This window comes from Mirounga leonina, unplaced genomic scaffold (assembly GCF_011800145.1).
Source record: "Mirounga leonina isolate KUSES-001 unplaced genomic scaffold, KU_Mleo_1.0 Mir_94, whole genome shotgun sequence".
Classification (NCBI taxonomy): Eukaryota; Metazoa; Chordata; class Mammalia; order Carnivora; family Phocidae; genus Mirounga; species Mirounga leonina.
In genome coordinates this window covers 33,465,594-33,489,548 of record NW_023270855.1, presented here as the reverse complement: position 1 = coordinate 33,489,548, position 23,955 = coordinate 33,465,594, and the positions used below count along the sequence as shown (strand labels likewise).

Sequence of the window (23,955 nt, the reverse complement as noted above, 5' to 3'; positions counted from 1 at the left end):
GGAGACCACTTTCCCAGTTCCATGCCGCAGAAGGGACTGGCATTCCTTTTTCCCTGTTGGCACAACAAACCCATCAGCTTTGTGCATGGGATTGAGTCCTACCCAGTGCTTTGCGACTCGTCTCGGTCCCTCCGTGTGTCATAGGTACCCTTCCCCATTCATTCATCAGACTTGGTAGCTTTTCCAAGCGTACAGGTTTGCATAATTAATGGACTCCCAGGCAGATGGACATTTTAGGCACCTCTAAGTTCTCATGACCACAAACGGCCAGAGTAAAATCCCCTGCACGTATCACTTAGCTGTAGACACTCTGGCTAGCATTTCTGTAGGCCCGCTTCCTGGAAGTGGGGTTGCAGGTTCAAAGGGCATGTGGATTTGACATTTGAAGGAAGGATGCCAAGCTCGCTCTCCACAAGAGGGGGAAGAGTGTAGACTGCCGCTAGAGTGAGTGGCTCCCTGCTGTACGAGATGGAGCAGATGGGGAGGAAGCAGCCCTCAGGTTGTAGGACCTACTAAAGTGGCAGCGTCCCTTCCATGTGATTCCCAACTAATCTCCATTTGCCACCGACCAGGCCACGGATGGGGAAGTCGAGGCTGTGGAGGAGGCACCGGTAAATGCATGTTCCCCCGGATTCAGGCCCTGGGTACACTTTTTTTTTTTTTTTTTCCTTTTGGCATTTCTGTGTTTACTCAGCCTTCATTTCAGAAAAGCTACAGCCTGCTTTCTGGGGATTGCTTAAGCCCCCTGGGTGTCCTGGTCATTGGTTTGCCCCCCACTGATCAGTCCGTCACAGTGATCCCTGCTTCCTCTGTAATGAGAGCCACCCATGTCATCGTATGTGCTCCACGAATCTCCAGCCGTCATGTTGTGATCACGCTCAGTGTCGTTTGTCCCCGCGGTTCAGAGAAACACGGACTGTCCTCAGCCCTCCTGCTGACACTCTCAGCTGCCCCTTGCACACTTGGTTTCTGTTCGGGGGGAAAGCCACCCGCTGCTACTTTCTGCCACTTAAGATGCACCTTCTTTTCCAGGCCACAAGCAACTAAACCTTTCCAGGTGGAGCCTCTTGGGACTCACAGACATTGCTCTCTCTCACTTTTCCACTTTCCCATGAGCACCGCTGGGAATGCTGCAAGCAAAGTGCCTCGTGATTGTTAGCAATTGGTCAGCGTGACTTCTTCAATCCTTCAGGTTCTGCGCCGGCCCTGGGGTCGGTTAGACAGAGGCCGTCCTGCATGGATGGCAGCCACATCCCCAGATCCCAGTGGCAGTAGCTTGCAGAATTCCCAGCTGCTCTGCCCTCTGTTGTTCTTCGGCCCACACCGTTGTCCGCTTTACCCAGTTATGACTCCTTCCTGTTTTTAGGTGACCGAAGAGGCCTATGTCCCCGTGAGTGACATGAACGGCCTGGGGTTCAAGCCTTTCGACTTGGTCATTCCATTTGCGGTCAGGAAAGGGGAAATCACCGGTAAGCACATTCTTGAAAGCTGCCTTGTTCTCCCTGGATTGCCCTAGCTTTCTAGAACGGTGCCTGGGAGGTGGTTCCACCTGTGCCCGACACCTGGCATCCATGAGCCCCTGAGATTGCAGAATGTTCACTGTATATATGTGTGTCTCTGAAGGGGGTGGCTCATTTATGACTGACTTGTGTTACATTCTGTCCAGGTTAAGGCCGGGGATTCTCTCCAGGTTAAGGACTGCTCTATTTAGATAGCTCTTGACTGTCAGGTTCCTGTCCCTCCTTTTTTCCTGCCTTGTCGTATTCTCGCACCTTTCCAGAGGTGACATTCACACTGAAGTCTCTTGCACAAGAGTTCCTTTTTCCTCCAGCCTCCTTTTAATGCCCATATCTCTTTGAGCTGACTCTGCTAATGCTGCTGGCTCATGGTCTTTTCTAGTCTAGTTTGAGCTTCTCACTTGTCAGTACAAAAGTAGAAAACTTTTTACTTGAGTTGCCTGCTGCATTTTGTGGAAGGAAAAGGGAACAAAATAAAGGCAAACATATCTCTGTTTTCCTGTTGTGGGTCTTGGATGCTTCAGGCAGCAGTGAGTGCCCTTGGATCTGAAGGCCACCTGCGCCTTTGCACTCAGCTTCTCCCGGGGAAGTCCCTGGGGGGGGGGCCTCATCGCCCTGTCTCCCTGTGCTCCCAACAGGAGAGGTCCACATGCCTTCTGGGAAGACAGCCACCCCTGAGATTGTGGACAACAAGGACGGCACGGTCACAGTCAGATATGCCCCCACTGAGGTCGGGCTGCATGAGATGCACATCAAGTACATGGGCAGCCACATCCCTGGTGAGTCAGGCTCCACACCTGGGGCAGCACGCCCCACAGGATGGCAGGATTCGGGCCTGAACATCTGGGAGGTTTGCACAGATGTTCAGTCAGCTGCTGTGTGGGAAACTGTTCTCAGTGGCAGGATCAGAAATGCAGTGTGGGTGTCCCTGTGAAACCAAACAGCCTGTGACCCCAGCAGATCCAGCTACTTTTCAGAAGGGATGATGCAGCTAAGCGTCCTGGGTCATAGTTCAGGCCTTTAGGTCCGTGATTGTTTGTCTTTGTCACTATGCCGAGCATGGCCAAAGGGTGCACTGGGAGAAAAATGTGAGGCGCATTGAGGGACTTTCCAGCCTGGCCTGCAGAGCCCTGTGTGGTGTGGGGTTTTGGGGTGGGAGGAGAGTACAAGCTGCCTTACATTCACACTGCCCTTGGCAAGGAAATTCAGCTCAGATTTCATGTCCGTCAACCAGCACAGTGTTATTCATGTTTTGTTTTGTTTTTTAATGTTCAAATAGTTCTGTTTTTTAATTTAATATATTGAGTAGGCAACATATCCACATGGTTTAAAAAACGATATGGGGAAAGGCTTCCTTCTGCCCATTTCACCCACCTGACCTCTCCGTGAACTTGACTGCTGTTAACTTTTTATGTTGGATTTCAGAATATTTTTAAGACTCTACAAACAAATGGGAAATACAGATTCTTAAGCCCTTTCCCATTCGTACATTAATATTAGCACACGCTGCACATCGTTCTGAGCTCGTCCTTTTCAGTCTAACGGTGTGCATGTCCGAATGATAGAGCGTGTTCGTGGTGTTGCACTGTTTGGGTGAACGTGGTACATTTGACCATTTCCCCCATTGGAGGACATGGAGGGTCTCCCCTACCTTTTGCTGTCATTAGTCAGGCTGCAGTGAATAATAGCCTTTATATCCATCATGTCACACTCCTGAAGGTATAGCTGTGAGATTTCATTCTCAAGTAGGGTAGTGTGGCCGACTGATAGATCTTGCCAAATTGCCTTTCGGTGGGGCTCCCCTAGTTCACATGCCCACCAGCAAGGTAGATGAGCACCTGCTTTTCTACCAGTTTTTGGATCTTCGCAAGACAGTTAAAAAAAGAAAACAAACCGAAAAACAGTATCTCAGTGTTTGTATTTCTCTTGTGAATGAGATTGAGCAACTTTCTATATGTTTAAGGACTATTTGTATTTCTTTTTCTGTGAACTGAGCACTTGGCCGGGTTTTTCTATTGGGTTATTGGCCTTTGTCATATTAGTTTCTGAGAGCAAATTAAATATTGGAGAGATTAGCCCTTTGTGATAGAAGTTGCAAATATCTCTCCCAGTTTGACGTTTGCTGTAGTTTATGCATATATGTTTGCATAATATTTGTTTAAAGCAAAAATATATTATTTGCTTTTATCTAAATATTCTAAAGATGCAGATACAGAGAAAGTAAAAAAACGTCTTTCTCCTCTTTCTCTTTTACTTCCACTCCTGGGGTGTGTGTCATCTCAGATGTTTCTCTCTGTGCCTACAAGACATGCATGTAATTTTGTTCTGTGTTTTTTTTTTCTTCAAAGAAATGAGATAATGGTATTAATATTATATAGCAACTTGTTTTTTTCTCTTTTTAATGTGAAACATTATGAATAATTTCTCAAGTTAATACACAAAGATCTCCCTCATTTTTTTTTTTTTTTTGAGAGAGCGCATGTGCCTGCATGCATGCAATCAAGGGGGGGAGGGGCGGGGGGAGAGGGAGAGAGAGAATCTCAAGCAGGCTCCACACTCGACATGGAGTCGAACACAGGGCTCGATCTCCCGACCCTGAGATCATGACCTGAGCTGAAATCAAGAGTCAAACACTTTGAGCCACCTGGGCGCCCCCTCCCTCATTATTTTTAATGACCTGCCTGGAGACCAATGTTTATTTAACTGGCCCCCTATTGTCGGACACTGGAATCTTTTCCTAATTTGGATCTGAGCACTCTGGAAATGGAAGTCCTTGCACAGGGCTGGGGAGAAAGGACCACTGTGGTTTAGATTACTAGGGGCCTTCAGAAGGCTTTACATTTTGAAAGGCGCAGCAAATGGCTTTCCTAAAAGACCTCTCCAGTTGTGTTCTGTCCAGTAGTGAGTCATTTCTCCCCATGGTCAGCTGTTTCCTCCCTTATTGGTCAAGTTGAGCTGCACAATCCTGCTTAAGCCCCCTTCTAATCTGGAACAACCCTTGGGATTGTTTTTCTTGTGCACCGCGAATAGACCCCTTGGGTATCCCAGCATGGTCAGCTCTCCTGGAATCTCCTTTCAATTTCTGCCCGTGCATAGGAGACACCGCCCTTGCCCGCTGTTAGGGGAATGTTAAAGACACCAGGTGTCCAAGGGATGCATTCCCCCCTCAATGAATCCCCCCTTGATTTTGTGTTCTTTGCCAACCCAGAAAGCCCGCTCCAGTTCTATGTGAACTACCCGAACAGTGGGAGCGTTTCTGCATATGGTCCAGGCCTGGTGTACGGAGTGGCCAACAAAACGGCCACCTTCACCATCGTCACTGAGGATGCAGGAGAAGGTACCGTGTGGTTTATGTGGGTTTTGCGCTTCGGGCCGTCCGTTTGGAGAGTTGAGTGGACACAGTTCCAGGGCAGCTCTTAAAAATAAGACTGCTAAATGGTAGCATTTGTCTTCTCTTTTCTTATAAATCTCTTTGTAGAGCTGCTCTTTCTCCACCCAAAACAGAACTTTTGAACTCCTTTGTGTTCTGATTAAAAATCAGGTCGATGCTATGAGATGTTTTTTGTGACTTGCCTAAAACTTAAGCATGTTTTTTGGTAGATGGTGTTTTTGCTTTTGTTCTTTTTGCACGTGTACATGTATCTAGAAGACTACATGAGTTACTGCCAATTCCAGATAAAGCTCTATGCCTATGCCCCTTGTCACCACGGAGACTTCTAAGTTTGTGGTCCTTTTAAAAAAGATTTTATTTATTTTTAAAGACTTTATTTATTTATTTGACAGAGAGAGGCACAGTGAGAGAGGGAACACAAGCAGGGGAAATGGGAGAAGGAGAAGCAGGGTTCCCGCTGAGCAGGGAGCCCAATGTGGGGCTCAGTCCCAGGACCTTGGGGATCATGACCTGAGCCGAAGGCAAATGCTTAACGACTGAGCCACCCTGGCGCCCCAAGGAAACACTCTCTCTCTAAAGGCTCTCCCACCTTCCTCCCATCCACAGGTGGCCTAGACTTGGCTATCGAGGGACCCTCCAAGGCTGAAATCAGCTGCATCGACAACAAAGATGGGACGTGCACAGTGACCTATTTGCCCACCCTGCCAGGCGACTACAGCATTCTGGTCAAGTACAACGACAAGCACATCCCCGGCAGCCCCTTCACAGCCAAGATCACAGGTAGGGTTACCTGGCTTGTTTGCAGGGGGAGGTATGGCTGCCCCGACAGCCTCTCTCCCCATTAAACCAGTGGCAGTAGGCTAGGCATCTAAGTGTAGGTTTCACGCAGACTCCTTGGGGAGAAATTGGGGTGCAAAGTCAACTTTGGCCTGGCCCAGTTCCTCCAATAGCTGGTAATCCAAGGGAAAGCAAGCAGTACCATTCAGAGGGCCCTTGTTTTGTGCCAGTCTGACTGCAGCATGCCAATAGCAGGCCCTCAGAAGCATTTAGATATTACGTGAATGACGTAAAGATGCCCTTCAGCATCACTACTAGATAGATTTCATCTCCATTTCATGGATGGAAAACCTGACGCTGGGTGAGATAGTGCCTTAGCCAAATTCATACGTGGGTATTCGGGGACTCAGATCCAGGTTACCTGATTCGAAGCCCACACTCCCAGTGTCTGTTGTGCTCGCTGTGTTCATATCGCGCTGTCAGTGGGTTATAAAGGAAATACGGAAGGCGAGGTCCTCGTCCCCGAGGTGTTCAGACCTGTGTGTGGAGCAGTCAGTAGTCCCGTGTGGAGCGTGAGGAGTGCCCAAGGCAGGCAGGTGACACGTGCCCCCCGCTGGCAAAGGCTCCTTTAAAAAGTGGTCCGAGAAGACTCAAGTCTCCTGCCAGTTCCCAGACATGAGCCAGCACTCAGCGTTGGTTAGGTCTGTTCACTGTCCCAGGCGGGCTTTTTCACTTACCTCGGAGTAATTCATTCTCGCGTGCACCTCTGTAAATGGCATGTGGACTGGGGGCTCCAGAGAGCCGGGCAGACCACACGTAACAGGAGCTGCATGGTGGGGGGGTGTTTCCCAGACGACAGCAGACGGTGCTCTCAGGTGAAGCTAGGCTCTGCTGCCGACTTCCTGCTCGACATCAGCGAGACGGACCTGAGCACCCTGACCGCCAGCATTAAGGCGCCGTCCGGCCGCGACGAACCCTGTCTCCTCAAGAGGCTTCCCAACAACCACATCGGTGAGCCCGAGCTGTCTTCCTGGCCGGGGCTCGGGGGGGAGATGGGCGTTCCTCCAGTCCTGTCCTTGGGGACCCTGTAGCGCACGCGAGTACGATGTGATCAACCTTCTGGCTCACACGTGATAAGAGTCCGAGTGTGTTTCTGCCTCGCAATGTTGACCATCTTCTTGGATGCTCTGGGCTGCTGGGCAGTCAGGAAGGAAGTCCTATTTCTGTTCCTGCAAGTGTGTCTCCCTCCTGCTTCCTCTCTTTCATCCTGTCGCCCAACCTTACCAACCCCAATCGGTGCTCCGGTGCAGGCATCTCCTTCATCCCCCGGGAGGTGGGCGAACACCTGGTCAGCATCAAGAAGAACGGCAACCACGTGGCCAACAGCCCCGTGTCCATCATGGTGGTCCAGTCCGAGATTGGTGACGCTCGCAGAGCCAAAGTCTATGGCCGTGGCCTGTCAGAGGGCCGTACTTTTGAGATGTCTGAATTCATTGTGGACACAAGGGATGCAGGTATGTGGAGATACTCGTGGGGAAAGGCTCAAGGGAATGGTCTTCTTTTGGCTCAGGCTGCTCTCTTTTCATCCTACCACTTCCCCTTTCTCTCTGAGCATCCTTCAAGCTGTAGGTCCTTGCACCTGCATCAATATTTAGGCCCCACAACCCCCAGTGAAGTAGGTATTATCTGCATTTCTAGCAGAAGAAACTGAGACTAACAGGAGTAAATAGCCCGTCTGCTCCTGGCATTTGAATCCAGAGCCAAAAACAAGTCACAGATCTCTCTGTCATGATGTGTACTGTCACCACCATCTGCCGCTTTCCAGGACCTCCTGGGCTCATCCCAAGCAAAGGAGGTTGGGCCAGCTGGCCAGGATCATGTCAGCTGAGCCGTGCTTTCGTGGAAATGTGGAATCTCTTCCTGTTTCCTCTTTAAAATGGTCTGAATTGGGTTTGGCCTCTTCAGACTATGCCACGTGGGCCGTATCTTTGTCTTCTGCCTTCTTGAGTCACGGCCATACTGGTGGCTTCCGGACAAAGTCCCAGTCCCAGGGGAGAGGGCTAGAGAACTTCTGGTCCTGGTGGGTTGCTGCTCCCTGTTGATTCTTCAGGTTGTTAAACCTTTGGATCTGCTCCCTTAGTGGCTCCCTGATTGGACATTGGAGGTACCTGGGGGCTGTTTAAAAATTGACATTCTCAGATCTGCAGCTGGTGATTAATACATGCCATTCTCGGAGGCATGTGGCCAGAGTGTCTTCCCCAGCAGGTTCTGTAGGACAGGTGCTCCGTGGGATATTAATAGGTATCCTTGAGAGAAGAGTTCTGTGGTCAGAGCCACGCTCAGCAGGGTTTTTCGTTACAGGATTTCTCAGAACCTTTCTCTTGCTCCTCTGCCTGGAGCTCTCCAGTAGGGGCTACCTGCCATTTCTGTCTTCCTGCCGTCTGGAAATAAAACAGTTTGAATTTCCATTCTTTCTGCGTGTATCGGGTTCCCCCTCCCCAGTGGATTGTGGTGCCGTCAGCCGTGGGCTTCTGTGTTGCAGGTTATGGTGGCATATCCTTGGCAGTGGAAGGTCCCAGCAAAGTGGACATCCAGACAGAGGACCTGGAAGATGGCACTTGCAAGGTCTCCTACTTCCCCACTGTGCCTGGCGTTTACATTGTCTCCACCAAGTTCGCTGATGAGCACGTACCTGGTGCGTCTGCCCCCTCCCCCCTCCCCCCTCCCCATGTGATGGTTGGGTTTTGTGTCAGTGCCGTGCCTCAGCCTCTGGGCTGCTCACGAGGGCCTTCTCGGTTCTTGCAGGGAGCCCGTTTACCGTGAAGATCAGCGGGGAGGGGAGAGTTAAGGAGAGCATCACTCGTACCAGTCGGGCCCCGTCTGTGGCCACTGTCGGGAGCATCTGTGACCTGAACCTGAAAATCCCAGGTGAGCATGAGGACCTTAGGGGTCAGGGCAGGGAGCACCATTGGAAACCATATCTGGGTATGGCCTAGGAGACATACTAAGTGCTCTGTGGGTGTAACGATTTGTAAGTAAGTAACGTATGTATTTATATTTTTCATACTATTTTCACAGAGCCCCATCCAAGAAAAAATACTGTTTACCTGACCTTTTTCTTCTTCCAGATGAAAATTGTTTCATGGTGTCACATGGGGAGAAGACAGATAAGCTTTCAGATTTGAATTTACTGTCTGTTGAATAGAGTCATGTCAGTGAGAGAATTGGCCCTGTCGATGCCAATATTTGGAAGTATTTCAGAGGTGTCAGCCCAATGGCATCCTTCTAATATTCGATTCATCTCTTCCATCCCTATAATGAGAATAGAGACTGGGTGGGTGGGCCACATCCAGCCTTTTCGCCATGAATGGTGTAAATGGACCCTTCGGTCTGTCTGAATGTGGCCCAGGTTCCTTCTGTAAAGAGCTGTCCTTGGGGCATCTGGGTGGCTCAGTCCGTTAAGTGTCTGCCTTTGGCTCAGGTCATGATCCCAGGGTCCTGGGATGGAGCCCCACGTAGGACTCTGTGCTCAGCGGGGAGCTTGCTTCTCCCTCTCCCTCTGCTGCTCCCCCCCTTCCCTGCTCATGCTCTCTCTCTCTCTCTCTGTGTCAGATATAGATAGATAGATAGCCAGATAGATAGGTAGACATCACCGTGAGTGCAGGTTTTGAGGGTCCTGTGCCTAGAAGCTGGCACACGCTGTGTTGCACAGATTCCATGGGGACAGAAAATCGAAATAGTCTTCAGATGATGCTCAGGTGTGATCCGCAGAGGGGGGCACTTCTCCACCACCACTTTCCCCCTCTTTCCCAACGTGCCCCGTGTCTACTTACTTACCTGGCCTCCTCCGCAGTCCTCAGCGGCTTCTTCCCGTGTGGATGCACCGCTGTCACGTGAGAATGTGGGGAAGGCCTCATTACTGCAGTGTCCAGACAGAATCACTTATTAAAAAGAGATGATGCGGGGCGCCTGGGTGGCTCAGTCGTTCAGCGTCTGCCTTCGGCTCAGGTCATGATCCCAGGTCCTGGGATCGAGCCCCGCATCGGGCTCTCTGCTCGGCCGGGAGCCTGCTTCTCCCTCTCCCACTCCCCCTGCTTGTGTTCCCTCTCTCGCTGTCTCTCTCTCTCTGTCAAATAAATAAATAAAATCTTTAAAAAAAAAAAAATGTTTAAAATGAGATGATGCACTGTGATCATGAAAAGTTCAGGTGTTCCAGACTGGGGAAAGGAAGTGTCACCTCATCTCCCATCAGCCAGGGAGGTTGTGGGTTCACAGGTGAGGCACAGAGCTGGACCCTGATTGCCTCCAGCCTCATGAACACATGGGCTCGCTTTCTGATCACACTTGTGCACTTCTCACATAATGTATTCTGGGCGTCTTTTGACATCAGAAATGATACTTTCACATCCTATTTTTTTAAGGATTTTATCCATTTATTTATTTGAGAGAGAGAGAGCAAGCAGGGGGAGGAGCAGAGGGAGAGGGACAAGCAGACTCCGCACCGAGCGCGGAGCCCGATGCAGGGCTCGATCTCTCTAGACCCTGAAATCGTGACTTGAGCCGGAACCAAGAGTCGGATGCTTAACCAAGTGAGCCACCCAGGCGCCCCCTCCACATCATGTTTTTAATGACTACATCAGATTCCATTCCGTGTCCTGATGCACTGTCCTTCGCTGCGTGGTCTCAGTCCTTGTACGCTCATTTCCATCCCTGGATTCCGGCGCCCGGCGCACGCTTCTCACCGTGTGCTCAGGCCGTCTGTACGTCGGATGGACGCCCCGGGGTGGGACGGCGCGGCTGCTGTGCTTGCTGCCCCACCTCGGCAGACTGCCCTGGTGATAAAGGATCGGTGCCCATTTCTCCATTTCCCCACCAGCCCGGGGCACTGTGTTTCCTTCTCACTTTGACCAATCCGATGGAAAAACCCAGTTTTCAGTTTCATTTCTCGGGTCACTAGTGACATGGACTGTGTTTTCATCTGCTTTACTTTCCTCATTTTGCAAGTTGTCTGTTTCCTGAGGACCTAGCAGGTCAGTTACTCTTTCCCTAAAGTCTCTCTAGCTCCTGGCTCCTCTTTGCTCTGATGGGTCCTTCTTGGTGCCAGCTAACTCTGGGTGAGACTCGCTTTCCCCCCTCGTTACCTGAATGAGCCTCTGTCGTCAGAATGGAGGATGGCTCATCAGCTTCCAGATGTCCTCTGGACCCAGGCCGTGTGGGGCCACCCTCTCCTCAACCGCCCTTCCTTTCTCTGTCCTCAGGGCTCAAAGTCATGGCTGCTCCGCCCAGGTCGTTGTAGGGCTGGCGAGTGCAGCTTCAGGTGGCTCTAGGTGATGGCAGTACGTGGTCACCCAGCATGCGGTGCACCGGTCTCCACCACGTCAGTGCGGGCACGGTCCCTGGCATGGCATGAGCGCCTCGGGTGCGGCAGACGCCGTCTGCGTCCCGGTGTCGGTGACCGGAGGCGCCACTTTTCTGAAAGCATGGCCTCTGGTATTTGACTTGCTCAACGCTTGGCTCACGCATGGTTTCCCTTGGCAGTTGTGACCAACGTGGGTTTCACCTTTTTCTCTAAATGCGTTTTGTCTTGTTGCCTCAGAGAAATGCTGAGGCTTCTTGAAAGTACGGGGTGACGGTTCTTGAATTTTCTGCCCTTACCTCCCAATGGAAAAGAGCCCCTCTGAGCATGATAGATGGGCACGTGTCACCTTTGGCTTAGAAAGCTCTAAGCTGTTGGAGGCTTTATTTCCCTGCGGTCACTATCAGCTCCAGGCTCTGGTTTGAAACTGCTGTGTGGAATTAGGGTCAGTCAGGAAGACTGTAAAAGTACTCGGTGGGGTAGGGTCACTGTCCCTAGAACGTTCTCTGCACTGGGTGGCTGGAGGGGCCCTGCCGTCTCCGTGGTGGCTGCAGCCACCCCAGGGTTCAAGGGAGACAGGAGGGTAGGCATCCCGCCTGAATGGGAGAAAGCCTGAGCACCCCACACCCCCCCAGGCTGCACCCGCCTTGCCCTCCGCTGCTTGCCCTGCATGGCCTGCTCTGCCTTGGTCCCTCACCCTAACTCTGCTCTCTCCCCCTCCCTCCCCCCAAACTCCTGCCCCCTTTCAGAAATCAACAGCAGCGACATGTCGGCCCACGTCACCAGCCCCTCTGGCCGCATCACCGAGGCAGAGATTGTGTCCGTGGGGAAGAACTCACACTGTGTCCGGTTTGTGCCCCAGGAGATGGGCGTTCACACAGTCAGTGTCAAGTACCGCGGCCAGCACGTGACCGGCAGCCCCTTCCAGTTCACCGTGGGGCCGCTGGGCGAGGGGGGCGCCCACAAGGTCCGCGCGGGAGGCCCCGGCCTGGAGAGAGGAGAAGCAGGGGTCCCAGGTGAGCGTGCGGGGGGGTGGTGCTTGGTACTTGAGAAGAACAAGAGGAGCCTGGCGGTGTGAGCACTCCTCGTTCTCCACCCCGTTCCAGAGACTGACTCTCGGCATGTGTGATTCTGATGGTGGTAATAAGGGGCATTCTTTAAAACAAGGCTTCTGTGGCTACACATGTTTGGGAATTGCTCACTTATCCAAAGCTAAACAGGTTTCTTACTGAGGGACCCCTCAGAGCCTTTAATGACTGTGTGTGTGAGCATCTAAGAGGGATGCAGACTAATGAAGCTCTTTGCAGAACATCCTGCAGCGCTGACATTCGGTGGAACACGCTAGAATTCTACAAAACCAATGGTAGTGGTGGTTGCTGGTGGGAAGATCTGTAGGGACAAAACTGAGCATTCTCATCTTTTCCTGCCTCGGTTGGGTGTGTTTGGAGATGCCTGATTTCCCATGAACTTCATGTTCTCATGGGTGATGCTTCTTCAAAAACATCAGTGATGCCCTTCCTTGGGGCTCTGCTTGGGCTTAAAGAAAGAGAAAAGGGAGCAGACATAACCCAGCATCGTGTGTGTGAGCAAGAAGAGAGTGTGTCCCGAGCTTGGTCACGAACCAGGTGTTTCTTTGCTTCAGCCGAGTTCAGCATCTGGACCCGGGAAGCGGGTGCTGGTGGCTTGTCCATTGCCGTCGAGGGCCCCAGTAAGGCCGAGATTACATTCGATGACCATAAAAACGGATCGTGCGGTGTGTCTTACATTGCCCAGGAGCCTGGTATGTAATCACGGGCCAACTGAGGACGTGTTCCTTGTTGGGGGATGCTTAGGTTGTAGGGAATGGAAGCCTGGCGAGCTAGCTCGAGTGAAAAAGGAGTTTATCTATATGGGTGCGTGGGAGCGCCTCCTAGAAAACCCATGGCAGGAAATCCAGTCAGGCCTCAAGGGGGCAGGGAGTCTGGTTCTCTGGTCCTCTCTTGGCCTCTCTGCTTCATGCTTTCATGCAGCCCTGTTATTCTGCCTACTGACCAGCCTCTCTGCCCATCCTTGGCCACTGGCTTTGTGGCTGCTCTGGAGGAGTGGCTTCAGCATCTGAGCTCCCTCAAGCAGCAGTTCTTGACCTTTTGTGAGCCGTGGACTCTTGGGCATCTGGCAAAAAGCCTATAGGGACTGTTCTCAGGATAATGTTTTGAAACATATAAAATGCACTGGATTATAAAAGAAATCAGGTATGTTAAAATGGAGTTATCAAAATCTTCAAGGGAATGTGTAACACAGTAACATATACACATTTTTCCAGAATACATTAAATCATAGGATTTGGTGATGGTCTGTTAACAACCTAAATTTCAGAGTAGAGGTGAATGTAAATGATATGTCAAGGTATATATAAAACTGTAAAGTGACATGAAAATATCTGTGACCTTAGACCTGTACCCCTGAAACAAATAATGCATTATATGAAATATCTGTGATCTTTGTTGGTGACAAAGTCACAAGTACTTCTAATGTGTACTTCTAGTGTTTCTTGTTGACATTTCTAAAGTCAGTCTAAAGAAAGTGCCAAATTTCAGCCTAAAGTTAGTGAAAGTAAAGGTGTAATTTTTTATCCCATTCAAGTTTCCTGGGTCTCCTGAGTTCTATACACAGGCCCTTAGGGAGGCCCTGTGGACCCAGGTTAAGAATCTTGGCCCTTGGGGCACCTGGGTGGCTCAGTCAGTTAAGTGTCTGCCTTCGGCTCAGATCATGATCCCAGGGTCCTGGGATTAGGCTCCCTGCTTGGTGAAGTCTCCTCCTCCTTCTGCCCCTCCCCCGACTCATGCATGCTCTCTCTCTCTCTCTCAAATAAATAAAATCTTTAAAAAACAAAAAAAGGATCTCAGCCCTTGCCCAACTAAGGGAATCATATTGGCTCAACCTCAGCTAGGTCAGCTGCCCTCAACCAACCAACCAACCAACCAGCCACGGCCATCGGGGAGGCAGGGGCTCTTGGAAGGCATTTCAGTCCCAGGAAGGAAGCCAGAGGCCGCTCTGGAACCCCCTTCCCAGAATCTCTGAAATGATGGGACTTTCCTGTCCCCACAGGTAACTACGAGGTATCTATCAAGTTCAACGACGAGCACATCCCTGAAAGTCCTTACCTGGTGCCGGTCATCGCGCCCTCTGACGACGCCCGCCGCCTCACTGTTATGAGCCTTCAGGTGAGACGCAAGGAAGCATCCATCTCATTGGCCACAGGCCGACTAGTGAAACCCTGGACTCTTGAGGCCGCTTCAATCGTCCCTTCAGTGCCAAGGGCCCCATCCCAGTGTGACCGCAGATGCTGCCAACTGTAGAGGACCTTTCCCATGGCAGAGTCACCCCCCCACACACGTTTAGGACAGGAGACACTTGGGGCCAACAGAAACAGAGCCATAGTCAACAAAACACCTCAATGTTTGGGAACAAGTTAGTTTTTTAAATGTTTATTCCAGAGAAACAAAGGAGGCCTGTTAATAATTGGTTAAGGGATAAGGAGGGCTTTCAAACAGAACGAACACCAGACCAAGAGTCTGGTGACGTTCTGCCTGCTAGTTCAGGCTTCCTTTCCCTCCAGAAAGTCAATTGCGATTGATTTTATTACGATGATTTATTTATAAGTGTGCAAGGCACTACGTAAGGACTTTTATCAGTATTACCTCACTAAATCCTTGCAAGAGCCTGGTAAGTAGGTTTGTCCTGACCCCGTTTTAAAGATGGAAAAACTGAGATATAGAGAGGTTACGGCTACCAGAAACCAGCTAGTATGGGGCGGAGTGATGGTCTCTGGGGCTCTAGAACCCGTGGTCTTAACCGTGGCTTCCTGAATCCCTGCCCCTGCACTATGCCAAGTGGCTACACAGTCTAATCTGTTGAGATGCCAGGAAATGCAACTTTTCTCCTGTCCTCAACAGGCTATCGAATTCAAGGTTGCATTAGAGCCTGCAGCCAAACTAAGACCACTAGGGATGCCTTTGTGTCTTTGCCCGGGACACTGAAAAGTAATTCAGTGTCTGAAATCAGGAGTAGCGATTCAGTTGCAAAATCACACCAGGATCCCCAAATCTGATTTCTGATAAATGGGATTTCTCAGTAGCCTTCAGCTGCACCCAGCCCCGGCCCCCATTCTTGAAAATAATGAATGAAACCCAATCCTGTATCTCACGTTGGTGCTCTCATTGGCTCTAATTCCATGCACTTGGTTTACACTTGAGATTCTAACCTTTCCCTGAGGAGAAATGGTACTGCTGGTTGTTCCAAACATCAGGGAACCCAGACAGAACCCAAAGCAGAACCGCCATCAGCAGATTGAAGAGGCCTCACCTGGAGAGTCCCAAGGGTGCTAACTGGTCGCTGTGGTGTAGATGTTTTTCTTGTGTTTCATTTAAAGGCTTCTTAACAGAAGTTCCTTTTGTGGCCGACTTAACTAAAACCTGTGGAGGGAGATAAACCCGGCATTTGTTGAGGGCAAAGAGCTGCCTTCATGCATCTCGAAGATTTCTTTCAGATCTTCTGAGGCGTTTATCTCCCTCTTGAGGATTTAGCGGCAAGCGGATTCAGGTAATGTAAATGGTTCTGTCCCCCAGAAACCTGGTTTGGAGAAATCCTCTCCGGGAGACTTTTCTGTAGAGTCCTCTCGTCACCGTTGGGTCGTAAATACTTGAATAAGTGTGCAGCAGGCTGTGTCTCTTTGTCCCGTTTTTTCCCGGGTCGCTTGGTGCCGAGTGATATGTAAATTATTTATCGGCGATTTGCTGGAGGCCTGCACGCCAACATCTGGTGCTGGTTAGGAATAGAGAGGCATGTATTGTTTTGTCTTGCTTTTAAGACCTTTTAGAAAATTGAAGTCGGCTGGCATTTTGTGGAGGAGGGGATGTTGGGAGGGGGTGCGAGCCGGCAGTCAGAGATTCCTGAATTTTGTGTGCAGTCCTCTCGCCCCAGTCTGTAACCTCTAGTGTAGCACAGCGGAATAGAATGTTCTACAACAATGGAAATGTCTCATATCTCCTCTGTGCAGTATGGTAGCCACTGGCCACCTGTGGCAATTGAGCCCTTGAAATGTTGCTAGTGTACCTGAGGAACCAAATCTTTAATTTTATTTAATTTGATTGGTTTAAATTTTAAAAAATATAGTCCCCTGTGTGACTACCAATTAGGCGATGCAGCTTTAGTACCTTGCTACTGAGATGTGGGCCTGGGACTAGCAGCCTCATCATTGCCTGGGAATTTACTAGAATTCCAGGCTCCCCGCACCACCACCCCCTGCCCCTCTGACCCACTGCATCGGAATCTGCATTTTAACAAGACCCCCCACGTCCTTCGATTGCACACTGAGGTATCATCTGAGGAGTGGCTGTCCGATCAAGTTTACCGCAAAACTGCTAACTTGTAAAATTTTGTGGTTCAGGACTGGCCAATTTTAAAATATCTTAAGCATCTAAACCCCTAATCCCCTCCTCCTGGGAGAGGCTGTAGTTTGCAGGACAGAGTGTGGAGAGTGAAACTGATCCAGTGAATAGTGAAAGGTAGCCTTCTTTTTGTTGTGTTTCTTTTTGTTGGGGGTGGGTGGGGGCTGGGAGTGCGGTGCAGACCACTTCTAAATGCATATTAATATTTAACAATAAGCTGACCTTTGTGAGCTTCTCTGTGTATGGACCAGGCCCTGCGCTGAGTACTTGGAATGCATCACTTCATTTCATCCTTATTCAATAGCTCTCTGGTGTAGATTCGGTAATTGTGCCCATTTTATAGATGAGGAGACTGAGACTCAAAGGTTGAACAACTTACTTACACATAGGAAATGGTAGTCACTCCAGGTCCTGCTGATTCTTAACCGTGTATAGTCTTTTACGAGTTTATTAAAAGTCATCTCCATTCCTACCCTTGAGATAAAAAATAGCAATGATACAAAACGTTATTCATGTTGGTGAGTACATGGTTTTGTCAGTCGCCAGGCTCCTCTCAAAAGAGGGCCCTTTCTTTTTGACCTGGAAGACACTGGGTTTTCTGGCTGTCCAGGTCTTGTTTGAAATATGGAAATTATAGTTCTGTTGGGCAGGATAGTCTTAAGTCTCCAAATCCAGTAACCATCTCTTCCAGCCCGAACCAAGGTGCTAGACGCCGCCGACGTGTGTCTCTGCTGTCTTATATTTAAAGCTAGAAGTGTGGAAGAAGGCACCTGCTCTTCTATTGTCAGATGTTATATGGATAAACATTCTGGGCCTTTTTGCATGAGAACCGTCCCCTGGAGTCCCGGGTCGGGTCAGTGTGTGCCACTGAGCAGGAACACCAAGGGCCGTAACCTGTTTAATGTATTAAATTCCCAGGAATCGGGATTAAAAGTTAACCAGCCAGCCTCCTTTGCTATAAGGTTGAATGGGGCAAAAGGCAAGATTGATGCAAAGGTGCACAGCCCCTCCGGAGCCGTGGAGGAGTGCCACGTGTCTGAGCTGGAGCCAGGTAAGCCGGAGGCGGGTGGGCAGGCCCCGGCATCTGCGCCTCCCCGAGGAACATGTCTGCAAGCGTGCACCCCCTCGGAGGGCTCATCGGCCGCACTGAGGCCAGCCAGCCTTCAGATTCCCTTCTCCTGCTGTTGCCAGGCACTGAGTACACATGAAGGCATAAACATTTACCAGGGATAGGAAGACACTTGGGGATATAGCCTTCCCTTTTTTCTTTTCTTTTCCTTCCTTTTCTTTTCAACAAATACTGCTTTATTTTCTGTTGTTTTTCAGATTCCCTTCACGTTCTATTCATTGTAATTTTTTTCTCCTAGTTTAACAAAATCTTACAGATTTTTATTACGTTGTTGACCTTATGACACAAATAAGTACTCTTTGACCTCACTTTGAGGGAAAAGTTAATTGATGTTCATCTGTAAATTTCAAAGAATCTGGGGCTCCAGCATGCTTACTAGCATAAGATTTTCCTGCCCGCTCCCTTGACGTACGGAATTCTCTGACCTCTATCAACTTTAATGAGCCATTTTGCCAGTGAACATTTATCAAGTGTGAGAGACTTGGCAGGACGGTAAGGCTAAGGAAGACATGATGCCTGCCCTCAAAGAGGAGCTCAGAGTGGACTGGGGACCTGGCCGGAAGCCTGTAGTACCCTGGGGAGGACCCCAGAGGGTCACCAATACCCCAGGGGAACCGAGAACCAAATGATAAAGGAGGAGGAGAGAAAAATACTTCCTGCCTTGGTGAGGCCCGAGGGCTTCTCAGAGGAAGCGACATTGAATGTGGGCCCCGATGCATGAGGAAGGGCCCTGTGATCACTGCCCTTAATCGGGCATTTGCTGTGTGTCCTGCGACATGTACAGTGAAGGTAGACATCTGGAGAGGTAGGAGAACAGGCAGTCTGCATCCCAGGTGGGAGGACTTCAAGGAGGAAGAGATGATGGATGGATATTCTTGGTGTCTGTTCAGTGAACAGATTGCCACATGCTGTGACCCAAACACCCTGTGGAAAATCTGGCCATTGCCCGGGGAGGGGGGCGGGGCAGTTGGTAGCTTAGAGCTTAATTCAGAAGCATTAATGCCAGTTGGAACCATTTCTTTTCCCTTCAAGGGGCCAAGTGAGAAGTGAGTTTTTCATAAAGTGTTTTCCCAGGGGTGCCTGGGTGGCTCAGTCGATTAAGCGTCTGCCTTTGGCTCAGGTCATGATCCCAGGTTCCTGGGATCGAGTCCCGCGTGGGGCTCCCTGCTCAGCGGGGAGTCTGCTTCTCCCTCTCCTTCTGCCCCTCCCCCTGGCTCATTCTCTCTCTCTCTCTCTCAAATAAATAAAAAAATATATAAAAAAAAAAAGAAAAGAAAAAAAGTGTTCTCCCAAGGCAGACACCACAGAGGATGAAACCTAGAATTTGAGATTTGGATGCCTTTCCCAAAGGGTTGACGAGGGACACATAAATAGGCCCATCTGGTTTTGAAATCCAACATATTGGGTGCCAGTCTTCTAGTAGAGCTGTGGTCTTATTAATGATTTAAAATTCACCATTTCAGGCTGGCCTTTGCCCGTCCTTTGCCCTCACCTTGCTCAGTGGTGTCCACATACTTGGCTTTACCCTGTACTTTGCTCACTCTCCTAGACAAGTATGCCGTGCGCTTCATCCCCCATGAGAATGGCATCCACACGATCGACGTCAAGTTCAACAGGAGCCACGTGGTTGGAAGCCCCTTCAAAGTGCGCGTCGGGGAACCCGGACAAGCAGGGAACCCCGCCCTGGTGTCCGCCTATGGTGCCGGGCTTGAGGGGGGCACCACAGGTAACCCACGACCTCGGCCTCTCATCTTTAACTGAGCCCACTCCAGGGCTCAGCCAGCAGGAGCTCTTCAGGCTTCGGGAAGCCTTCCCTGCACTCTCCCGGGGAAGCTGCAGTGATGGACACTTTGGAGCTCTTGATCCCCAGAGTTGTTTTGGGGCATGTGGTTTGACCCAAGATAAGTCTGGAGCAAGGGCTTGATGACTGTATTATCACACCTCATTACTATTTCCTCTGCTTCCCCTGTCTTCCTTGGCCAAGTGCCTTGACTTCAGGGCCAGGACACTGATTGTGAGGGAATACAGCGCCCTGTCTTTGCTTTTGAGGGTTTCTTTGCCTGTAGGGGATTCAGTGTGTGTCACAGGCCTCCTGGGAGGTCTCCTGCCCTCCGTTCCTTCAGCAGTCCTGGGCTCAGAGAAACAACCTTGAATCTGCAGTAGGACCTGTCACGGTCTATCTCTCCCTTTTAGTTTCTGGTCCTTGGGGAGGAGGAGAAAAGACGGTGGCAAAGAATTCTAGAGCTTTTTGGACTCATTACAATCTTTTTAGTCTTTGCCATGGATGGGGTACATTTGACTGTGAAAAAGGCAGCAGGGGTGGATATAAATGCAACTGGCTCCGTCTCCTTGCTTCTCCCTCCTTCCATCTAGACCCAGGAGGGAACACCACCGGTGGTTCAGGGGAGGACCTTCCGACTGCCTGTATCTGTCGTCCTCGTGCATGGTCGCTTAGCTAGTTGGCTTGTTAAAAAGGTAGACATAGAGTTTGGCTCTTAATATACAGAAATAGTCTTGGTGCTCGTGCTGTTGTACGTTTTCCACTTGGCATCTTAAAGAACTTCCTGTGTTAAAACACAGATCTATGCCCTTTGTAATGGCTTCGGTAAGTGTTCATCCTGTGAGCCTCGAGGCGGGGTGGGTGACTGGTACGGAGAGTGCCGGCACGGGGAGCTTGTCCACTCAGACTTCTCTGCAGGGCACGTCCGTAGACATGGGCGCACTGGGACACGGTTTGCAAGGGCCTTTGGAAGACAGTCCAGTCCCGGCTCGAGTCCCTTGTGAGTCTCCCCCGATGCGGTGAGTTGGACAGAGCAGACCCGCCTCACGTGGGCAAGGAGACGGGTGGCTGTGGTTACTTGGCATCCAGCCCTAGGGAGCCAGTGTCCTGAGTGGCCCGAGGGGCCCTGCCCAGGTCCAGGCGTCACTGACAGGCTGGCATGCCACCCCGAGCTCTGGTCATAGCAGTGGCCTCAGAACCACCCACGGGGGTGGCGTAAGTGCTTCTGGACTCCCGAGACCCATCCGGTCCGGCTCCACACGGAACTGTGGGCCAGCAGCTTGCCCTTTATAAGAGGCATGGTAACACTTCACCCTATGCCATTCCATTTCACAGATGAAGAAAGTGAGGCTCAGAAGGGTCAAGTCACTCCCAAAGCTTACTTAGCTGGGAGGGGCCAGAACCAGGCATCAGTCCAGGTCCATGACCTCAAAGCCTGTGTCCTTAACCCCAGAGTTTCGCTGCCTAAGTGGCTGGCTCACTCAGTGGTAGTGAACCTAGTGGCCCACTTTGTAGAGTATCCTAGACCAGGACCTCTGTTCTCCCAGCTGCCTGGAATAGTCCCCAGGCGGGAGTGCAGGCATTTGGACCCTGGCAAGCCACCTGCCTGACGGGGGGCGGGGTCTTCCCCGGCATTTGGAGCCCCGCCCACCTTGGTCCGGGTCCCATAGCAGCCCCTGAGGGCTCCCGCAGCTGCCGGCAGCCACCTGACCCTCCTGCTGGGTCACACCTGCTGCGTTCGGGGCCTCATGCTGCCTCGTGGCTGCTCGCATGCCTTCTCGGGCGCTTGGGTTTCAGGCTGTGCTTTGCAAGAGCCGAATGCCACTGAGAGGAGCCAGTCTTAACGGGGAAACTCCCAGCCAGGAGGGAGAGGTACAGAGCATGCCGGTTTCAAACCCTGTGTAAATATTGCTCTTGTCAAGGGGAAGACGTCTTGTTTTTCTAGCCCTCCTGCTTCCGAGCCTTTCCCCAAATATCCATCCCAGGATTACACAGCTGCAGTGTGCATGGAATGAAAAGGTGTCTGTGCTTGGCTGCTGGAGGGCCTGGCATCCTGACCTGCAGAATAAAGCAAACTTCCCTGTGTTTTTATGGGTGGGCTTGTTGTATCTCTTGGCTTGAGCTTTAAATGGTCCATTTTGCAGGTTCAGGAGCAGGGGAATGTGGAGAATTTGGGCTGGGACTGTCTGCTTGCCGAGGAGCTGAGAGGTCGGGCCTTAGACCAGGGGGTTCTCGATGCTCTGGATTGGAAGACCAGTCTTCCTGATAAAATGCTCCAAGAACCCCAGTGTGCACGAGGTGGGACCGAAGAGCCTCCTTCCCTCCCCTGCCCCCTCGCCCACCTTCACGATGGAGTAGGGCTGCCATAGACATGCATTAGCCACATGGGGGCTTGCAGGGGGGGAGACTGCCATGCCCAGAGATGTTTGGGGGTATCGTGTTGGTTCTAGCTGGAAGCAGTTGGCAGAGGGACTCCTGCACGTGGATGTTCTTTCTCTTCACTTCTCAGGCAAGTACCTTAGCTCCACACTGGACGGATCTTGTGTTTAAATCCCAGTCCTGCCATTCCCAAGCTGTGTGACTTAGCGCAAAGGATTTGACCTTACCAGGCCTCCACTTCCTGTAAAATGGGAAGAAGGGAGCCCACCCAATAGGTTGTTCCAGGTAGCTCTTGCCTGTCCTTCCTTACTTCCCTTTTCCCACCTCATCTCCCCTGTCTCTTCAGGCCCTCCCGGCCAGGATTCACGGATCTTGATCTTTCTCTCGAGAAGGGAGCAACTTGTTAAAATGCGTTGGGCTTCTTTCCCCTGCAGCCGGGCAGCCGGGTCTTTTCATCTTCGCTTTAAAAATATCTTTCCTTATCGTCGCCTTGCAGCTACTTCCTGGAAATGCCGTCCCTTGTCGCACACCACCCCTCCCTTGCCTGCACAGCCTAGCTCTTGCCTGCATGGTGTAGAAACAAGGTTGAGATAATCGGGTTGTTGGGGGCGGGGGCAGGCTGGGACAGGAGCCTCAGGAGCTTGCAGAAGCAGCTGGGTTGTGTTTGGGGGTTGCAAGATAGCAGCGCCTTTGTTTTACTGATAGCCAGAACAATAATTCTTTCTCTGGCCTGGGAGCTATAATTAAACCCAAATAGTTCCCAGCTGGGGCGGCATCCAGGGCTCTGGAAAAAAAGCTCTGCCCTGCGCAAGGCTGCTGTGCCAGGGATGGCCCATAGAGGGCACTGTAGCGGGCAGCCCTCACCGACCACCTCATCCCCATCTGCGCGGGGAAACGGGCCTGAAGGAGTGGAGGCTTCTGCAGGACATTGGGCTCAGGCACGAATGTGCCATGGTCATTGGTCGGCCCAGCTTTTCTCTCGTCACAAGGCAGGACGTCCGTGCAGGAGTCCCCTGTGGGCCGGGCAAGAGGCTCCGGGGCCACATGGAATTGTTCATACCCCGGTTCTACCAGTTTCCTAGTTCATAGTGCTGCCTGGCAAGTGCCCGAACCTCCCTGAGCCTCTGTCATTTGTTAAACAGGAAGCACTGGGCACGTAACAGGATGCTTACTGTGGGACCTGGAGCCCGCGCGGTGCAAGTATGGCTCAGTTAGCAGGAGCCGCTGTTTTGGCCCTATTCTTGTTGCTGGTGTTCATGGCAAAGTGGGGGGCTGGCAGATTGTAGCAGCTGCCCCGGTCTTTAGCGTGGTGACTGGGGCAAGGAACCTGTGGGGGAAGAAGATGATGCTGGGCCTGCTCGGCTTCTCCAAGTCCACTCAGGGGAAGAAGGAAAGGTCAGAGGGGCCCACGCCCCCCGCCCCCCGCCCCCCTGGAGGCAGGGCTGAGCCCCCGGCAGCTGAAACAGCATTTCAGGCTGACAATGAAGACTCCGGCTTCTTGCCCTCAGCCACTGTGCCTGCCCAGGGGTGAGAACAGGGTGTCCTGGCGGTTGGTGCTGGTGGGCGAAATGTCAGCCACACTCTTGCCTCTGCCTTGGAAAGGGAGGCCCTCTGTGCCAGGAGCTCAGAGCTGGTATGGGTGGGTTCGCCCACCACCGAGGCCGCCTCTCTGTGGGGGAACCTGTGTGTCCCCCCCTCACTGCTTCAGTGCCCCTGGGAAAGCTCCCCAGACCACATCCCCCCCCATCCCTTCAAACCAATACGACATTCCCTCTTCCTTTCTCCCAGGTATCCAGTCTGAATTTTTCATCAACACCACCCGAGCAGGGCCAGGGACATTATCTGTCACCATTGAAGGCCCGTCCAAAGTTAAAATGGATTGCCAGGAGACCCCAGAAGGGTACAAAGTCATGTACACCCCCATGGCTCCTGGAAGCTACCTGATTGGCGTCAAATATGGCGGGCCCAACCACATTGTGGGCAGTCCATTCAAGGCCAAGGTGACAGGTAACAACCAAATAGCTTTGAAGTTATTCTTTTTTCTATGGAGCGTGTCTTATCAGATTATCAGCAGTAAACTGTGGGTAATTTTAGATATTCTGAATCTACTTTGAATCTTGAATGTAAAGAAATGGTAGGACATGCCAGGGGAGTAAACATCTTTAGAAGCCTGTGGGTGTGTGTAGCATCATCCCCC

At 51.2% G+C, this 23,955-nt stretch overlaps 1 protein-coding gene across 7 annotated transcripts in view; it reads left to right on the top strand.

Moving 5' to 3' along the window:
- FLNB (filamin B) overlaps window positions 1–23,955 on the top strand; it is a 142,029-nt gene that overhangs the window by 114,072 nt on the left and 4,002 nt on the right. For 2 of the 7 annotated variants that reach the window (XM_034996985.1, XM_034996982.1), the window contains 15 exons: window positions 573–611; window positions 1,367–1,469; window positions 2,156–2,296; window positions 4,726–4,854; window positions 5,515–5,688; window positions 6,538–6,696; window positions 6,996–7,199; window positions 8,228–8,380; window positions 8,491–8,613; window positions 11,791–12,057; window positions 12,684–12,821; window positions 14,129–14,244; window positions 17,389–17,521; window positions 19,149–19,325; window positions 23,547–23,765. In XM_034996985.1, coding sequence (XP_034852876.1) covers window positions 573–611; window positions 1,367–1,469; window positions 2,156–2,296; window positions 4,726–4,854; window positions 5,515–5,688; window positions 6,538–6,696; window positions 6,996–7,199; window positions 8,228–8,380; window positions 8,491–8,613; window positions 11,791–12,057; window positions 12,684–12,821; window positions 14,129–14,244; window positions 17,389–17,521; window positions 19,149–19,325; window positions 23,547–23,765 — 2,275 coding nt within the window. Of the gene's footprint in view, window positions 1–572; window positions 645–1,366; window positions 1,470–2,155; window positions 2,297–4,725; window positions 4,855–5,514; window positions 5,689–6,537; window positions 6,697–6,995; window positions 7,200–8,227; window positions 8,381–8,490; window positions 8,614–10,943; window positions 11,013–11,790; window positions 12,058–12,683; window positions 12,822–14,128; window positions 14,245–17,388; window positions 17,522–19,148; window positions 19,326–23,546; window positions 23,766–23,955 lie in introns of those variants that run through there. The other 5 variants (XM_034996984.1, XM_034996981.1, XM_034996986.1 and 2 more) reach the window with 3 other exon arrangements.